The sequence below is a fragment of the Fukomys damarensis genome, unplaced genomic scaffold (genome assembly GCF_012274545.1).
Source record: "Fukomys damarensis isolate Sample0158 unplaced genomic scaffold, DMR_v1.0_HiC HiC_scaffold_2, whole genome shotgun sequence".
NCBI lineage: Eukaryota > Metazoa > Chordata > Mammalia > Rodentia > Bathyergidae > Fukomys > Fukomys damarensis.
In genome coordinates, this window is record NW_022900914.1 from 38,243,182 (window position 1) to 38,249,879 (window position 6,698).

Here is a 6,698-nt window from a genome sequence, read left to right on the forward strand (position 1 = left end):
CACCCAAATTAAAATGGCAGAGCACAGCAAAGCATTTTGAACTAAGCAAATGAATGTGCAAATCAACAGTATGCCAGTAGTATAAACTGGTGTTACAAATGTAAATCAGCTGTTATTTATTTTTACATTTGTAAACTATGCCAATTGAGTGTCTTGAGAGTCTCTTCTCAGTTTAAAGAGTAGTATCTTGTCCTAATTTTCTTTCTTCCATTGTTTGCCTTTTGTCACTTTTTTCTCTGCCCTTTAAGGTTGGTTTAAGTATTCAGTCCTTTCTAACAGGATACTCTGATAGCTTCAATCAATCAGTTGTGCAGATAATCCCAAAATGTGGATGTCAACCATTTGACGCCATCAGCTGTTACCAATCTAATATTCCATTACTAGCCGATGTGAATCCTTACTTCATATAGGCCAGCCTACAAACTCTTGCACATATAAGGTCCCTAAAAATTAACTAACAGATGGTTCTTAAATGCGATTTCTAATTAGCATTATCAAGGCTTACCTATAGAATTTTACATAACCATTTTTCCCCAAACCAGCCAAATTATGGTTCTTAAGAACATCCCACTGCAGAGTGGAAAGTGGGTTGAAGTCCATTGTGGTCAGTGCAGTCTGGCAGGCTAACCCAGGTGTGTGCGAGTTCCATAGCCAACATGGCAGATCCTGACCCCCACTATACTCACTCCTGAATCAAAGATGACTTCAGCTACGGCAGCTGCATGACCTCTGTCAGCCTGCACATCCAAATGGACTTTCTCAGAAAAGACTACAGTATCCTATCTCTTCAAGTTGTCTTAACAACAATAACCTCTACAGTGTTCTTGTACTTTTGACTCCATAAATTTGTGCAAAAAAGACCTTAGGAATCTCTGACTGTAGCAGTTGTAGTTACCTTCTATGATGTATATATTATTCTGCAGGCTTTTATACTGACTACTGCTGTATTTCTTGGTTTGACTATATATACTCTACAATCCTAGAGAGACTTCAGCAAATTTGGATCAGAGTTGCTTGCTGTCCTGTGGATTTTATGCCTGTCAGGATTGTTGAAGATGTTTTTTTTCATAATCAGACAATGAATTTGGTCTTGGCTGTTGATGGAGCCCTTCTTTTCTGCAGATATATCATTTGTGACACTCACTGATGCATAAATTACCACCTAAACAGTATGCATTAGCTGGTATCAACCTCTACTTGGATATTATCAATCTATATTTGCAGCTGTTATAGTTTTTGGACGAAGTTAATAAAAAGTAATTGAAAGCAGTACTTAAGACTTTCATTAAGTAATAAGGTTTAAGATTTAAGTGTTAAATATTATTGATATATCTTATTTCTAAATCCTTGTAAATCAGGTAAGAGATATCCTAATTGTGCCTACTAACTGTTCATTTGTTATTAAAAAAATTTTATATCAATTTAGTAATGTAATCTAACTTTCCATAATGTAACATTTGATTTTGATTCTGAAGTACTAGTGTCCAACATTATAAAGAGTAAATCTACTTTCACTAGATTTTAATCTCATGGAGTAAAAATTATAAAAGATAAATTCCAGAGAATTATTCAGTATTGACGGAAATTGTATTTTAGGGCCAGAGATTTAGCTCAGTGGTTCTACCAACTGCCTCTCAAGCACAAGGACCTGAGTTCGATCCCCGGTACCAAAAAAAAAAAGTATTCTAATGACAATGACATTCTATTATAAAATGTATTAAAATTTAAAAGTCTTACTGAAAGTCAGATAAAATGACAGTAATTTTTTTAAAAGTAAGTACAGGGTGCATTTAAAAATTATATAGCAGGCCAGGGATTTAACTCAGTGGTTCCGTTGCCTGCTTCACAAGCATAAGGTCCTGAGTTCCATCCCCAGTACCAATAAGTAAATAAATTAGAATAGAATAAAAATTATATAGCATAAGCCAGCATGGTGGTGCATGCCTATAATTCCAGCACTCGGGAGGCTGAGGTAGGAGGATTGCTGAGAGTTTGAGACCAGACTGGGTCACATAGTGAGTTCCAGGTCAGTCTCATACATAGTGATTGCATTTAAAAATTATATAGCAGGCCAGGGATTTAACTCAGTGGTTCCGTTGCCTGCTTCACAAGCATAAGGTCCTGAGTTCCATCCCCAGTACCAATAAGTAAATAAATTAGAATAGAATAAAAATTATATAGCATAAGCCAGCATGGTGGTGCATGCCTATAATTCCAGCACTCGGGAGGCTGAGGTAGGAGGATTGCTGAGAGTTTGAGACCAGACTGGGTCACATAGTGAGTTCCAGGTCAGTCTCAACTACATAGTGAGACCCTGTCTCAAAAAAAAAAAATACAGCATGGTTATATTGTTAAAGGACCCCAAAGATACTGGCCCATCTGACATTAAGTATATATACTAAAAATAAAAATATTTGAAAAATAGAAAAAAAATAAAAAAGAACTTTGGGCGCCTAGCAGTTTTTAATTTGTGAATAGATTCTGTCATTTTTCCACTGTGATTACTACAGTGGTAAGCAATCAGAATTTAAATATATTCATGAATTAGACGAAGAAAAAAAACATTTAAAAAAATTAAGGGTTTGAAACATACACTGAAAAACTTTTTATCAAGTAATCTATTGATTTTGTATTGATCAATATATACAATTTTTTTTTCTGCTTAGTTAAGATCTCTCTATATATAATTTAAAAATTTTCCAGTACCAGAGATTGAATCCAGGGCCCGGTGCATGTGAGAGGGTCAATCAATATACAAATTTTTTTTTTCCTGCTTAGTAAGATCTCTCTATATGTACAATTTTTAAATTTTCCAGTACCAGGGTTTGAATCCAGGGCCCAGGACATGTGAGTGAGTCAGTGCTCTACCACTGATCTACATCCCCAGCCCTTATTTTTTGAGTCAGGGTCTCACTAAGCAGACCAGGATGGCCTTGAACTATCGATTCTTTTATCTAAGCCTTCTGAGTAGCTGGGAATACAGGTGTACAGCATGCCATGCAGTCTACAATTCCTTTTTGTAATCCATGAGAACATTATTTCACTTTTTTTGAAGCAAAACATTTACGGGTACATCATGTACACTCATCATAGGGAATGTGCACCTGTACATGATATACCATGCCTTTTCTTTTATTCCTATGCCCCTGACCCCCCTTCCTATATACAAAAACTTTTGTTTCCATTTTTCCTTCTATTTTCACCTTTTTTCATGTCCCTTCCTTTCTTACCCTCTCCCCATTCTCGTTTCCCTTCCCCTTACCCAGCATCTATTATATATTTTAATCCTTATTTCCACTCTTGGTTTCTCACACCAGAGAAACAATATGGTATTTAAACATGTATGTGTGATTTATTTCACTTAAGAGTATGGTCTAATGTACATTCATTTAGCTATAAATGACTCAAGCTAACCCTTTATACTATACTTTATACTTTACTATACTACTTTATACTAGTGTAGTATTCCACTGTATATATATATATATATTAAAAATCTTTATTCATCAGTTGATGGGCATTTGGGCTGTTTCCAAGATTTAGCTATTACAAACTCTGCCACTAAAAACAAGGATGTGCATATATTGCTGTGCTATGAGGCTTTTAACTCTTTCAGGAAGAAACCTAGGAGGGAATAGCTGGGTCAAAATAACCTCTAGTTTAAGTTTCTTGAGGAATCTCAAGAACATTGTTTTAAAAACAGAGTATTTCAGAGAGGGCTAGGAATTTAGCTCAATGGTCTGCCACCTGCCTCACAAGTGCAAAGTTCCAAGTTCAATCCCTGTATTAAAAAAAAAAAGAGAGAGAAGAGTATTTCAGAGACTAAAAAAAAAAGATAGCAGCTAGGTATGGCAGTGTACAGCTATAATCCCAACATTCAGGAGGCTGAAACAGGATTATGAGTCCCAGGCCAGCCTGGGCTACATAGAACTGTCTCAAAAGACAAGACAAAACAAACAGAAGGTATCATATTTACACTGATATCTTAAAAGAATAACAAAGAAATGAAAAAAGATCTTAAGATTATCAGTAACCTATCAGGAAAGCAAGTAAAGTAATTTTTATTTGAAGATTAAAATATTATTTTTCAAGAACTTCCCTAAAAATACAAATTCATGAAGTATCAATACACCAAATTTAAGCAATCCAAAATATCATCAGTATATAACACAAAGAAAAGAAGCACCAAACTATTAACTGATGTGAAATAGGAAGAAAAGGGCTAAGCACACAAGGGGAAGTGGGAAGGGCAGGAGAAAGGAAACAAGGGAAAAGAAAAAATATGAGAAAAGGAAAAGATGGAAACAAAGTCTTTGTAAATAGAGAAAGGTTGAGGGGGTGAAGGGAGGGCAGAGGTATGGGAAAAAATGAGAACCAAGATCTGTCATGTAAAGGTATAAGATTCCAACAACTGTAACTACTGTATACTTAAAAAGCACCAATAAACTCAACAATATTCTAAAACAAAACAAAACAAAAACAAAACCACACACACAAAAAAAAAAAGAAAGAAAAAAAGCATCAGGTTGAATACAATTTAAAAAACTTACACAACTCAACTCAAAAGTTAACTAACCCCGGAATATAACTCCAACTCAGACCTCTTTCCAAGCTCTAACAACTGTCAACTAGTGCAGAACATTTCCACCTAGGTGCCTTAAAGAGGACTCAACTTCAACTGGATTAACTATTATCCCTAACACTGTTCATCTCCATTTCCTATCTTAGGGTCAGCACTCAGAAATTCCCTGTATTTTTCCTGTGCAACCATATATTCACTTAGTAACAATGTTATCTATTACAAAATAATGTTGTAAAGATTAATTAAATGAAATCATGTAAAGTCCCAGGAGTAGCACTTGTTAAACAAAAAATACTATGTAAAAGTTAGCTAGCATTACTTAAGAACAAGTCATTAAACCTAGACATCTGAGAACACAGATGATTAAAAATAATTACTGCCTTTACCTTCCATATACCTGTTCCTAAAAATTAAATTTCTTGCAAGTTTATTGAGTCCAACTTTCATTTTAGTGCAATTTGTATCAAATTATAGTTCACTAAATAATGAATGAAAAGTTGCTGCATGAGACTGAGCTTCATGTAGCTGATTTTTACACTAAACAAATTCATAAAAGTTTAACTTTAGTTTATCCTTAGTTTGTCTTTCACTTTCACTGGATAATTTATCAAAGTGATAAAAATTACATTTCAAAAAGCATACCTTTTTTCAGCTCTTACTTTCTTTCCACAATGAGAACAAGTGTACATGTTGTCACCTTCTAAGGTGTCTTTAATAGTAACTTCATCAAGAGATTCCTGTGTACAAAACCACATTTAAAATTTCACATTATGATTTATAGCATGTAAACACACCAAAATAGTAATTACAGTTTCGGCAGAATACAGAGAGGAAAACCAATGTTTCTAAATAGCAAATTCTTAATTTTAACAAAAAGTTGCTTTCCTTTATATGAGTCTTACTATAATATTCAAAGGACTTAAGTGTTTACACTTTGTTTGGACAAAAGCCAGTTTTGTGGTCTACCATTAATTCTTACTTAAATAGAAGAAAATACATGAAAAATGCCAGTTTCCTTTCAAGATGATAAACTTACTATATCGAAAGAGTTAGAAGTATACCCAGATGTGGTGGCACATTCCTCTAATCCTTGAACTCTGGAAGGCTAAGGAAGGAGGATGGCAATTTTGAGCCCAGCCTGGGCAATTTAGAGACTCAGTGAGATCCTGCCTCAAAATAAAAAATAAAAAAGGCTGGGGATGTAGCTCAGCATGAAGGCCTGGACTCAATCCTCAGTACCACAAAACAAAACAAAAACAAAAGCAAACAAAAACCCACAAAAATTATGTACAATATTACTCACATAAATGTTCTTCATATCAGCCACCTGGCACCTCACAGTATAAAACTCTTCAGCAGTTTGACTGACATGTTCACAGTCCTGATAAAATAGGCAAAAATTAGTAATTCGTTATAATAAATTAAAACATAATCTCCAAAAACAAAAACAGATATAATACTTACCAAAGATACAACATTGTTTGTAATTATGCCTCCAAATAAACTTTTGACAGTATTTTTCTTTAATACAAAACAAACAAAAGTCAATAATGAGAATACAGACAAATCCATATAAATTACACAGAAATGTCACTACTCTAGTACTAACCAGTTCTGGAGACATTTCTTCAATTTTAGTAATCAGGTCAGTAAAAAACTCTGTCATATCTTTCTGCTCTCCAGTATTCAGAGGCTGCTTATCCATTGTATATGTTTTACAGAAAGGTCTAGGATTATATGCTTTGCACTCACTCTCCTAAGAAAAGGAGATACATATAAAAATAAATAAAATAAAAAATAAAAACAAGAAATAGTCACAACAAGGTTCTTAAGTGAATGAACAAAAAAACAACATGGTAGTAAGCTCACAAAGTTTTAAAATGCTCTCAGTACTTTGGTTTTTCATGACATTTTCAACTTAATGATTGTGATGCCAGAAGATGCTAAAATTAAGCTATGAAACTACTATTTTTATCTAGGTATGGTGGCACATGCCTGTAATCTCAGCACTCTCGAAGCTGAGGCAGGAGGATTACCTGGGAGTTCTAGGCCAGTTTGAGCTACATAGTGAACTCAAGGTCAGCCTGAACTACACAGCGAGACTCTTTCAAAATAC

General features: G+C 34.4%; 1 protein-coding gene and 1 pseudogene across 1 annotated transcript in view; one reads left to right on the forward strand and one right to left on the reverse strand.

The window, feature by feature from the left end:
* Nucleotides 1-6,698, reverse strand: part of Usp34 (ubiquitin specific peptidase 34) — a 206,073-nt gene that overhangs the window by 56,563 nt on the left and 142,812 nt on the right. Inside the window, 4 exon segments of the mRNA XM_019205320.2 lie at nt 5,225-5,319; nt 5,886-5,963; nt 6,047-6,103; nt 6,192-6,338. Coding sequence (XP_019060865.1) covers nt 5,225-5,319; nt 5,886-5,963; nt 6,047-6,103; nt 6,192-6,338 — 377 coding nt within the window.
* LOC117286326 lies at nt 505-1,260 on the forward strand (annotated as a pseudogene).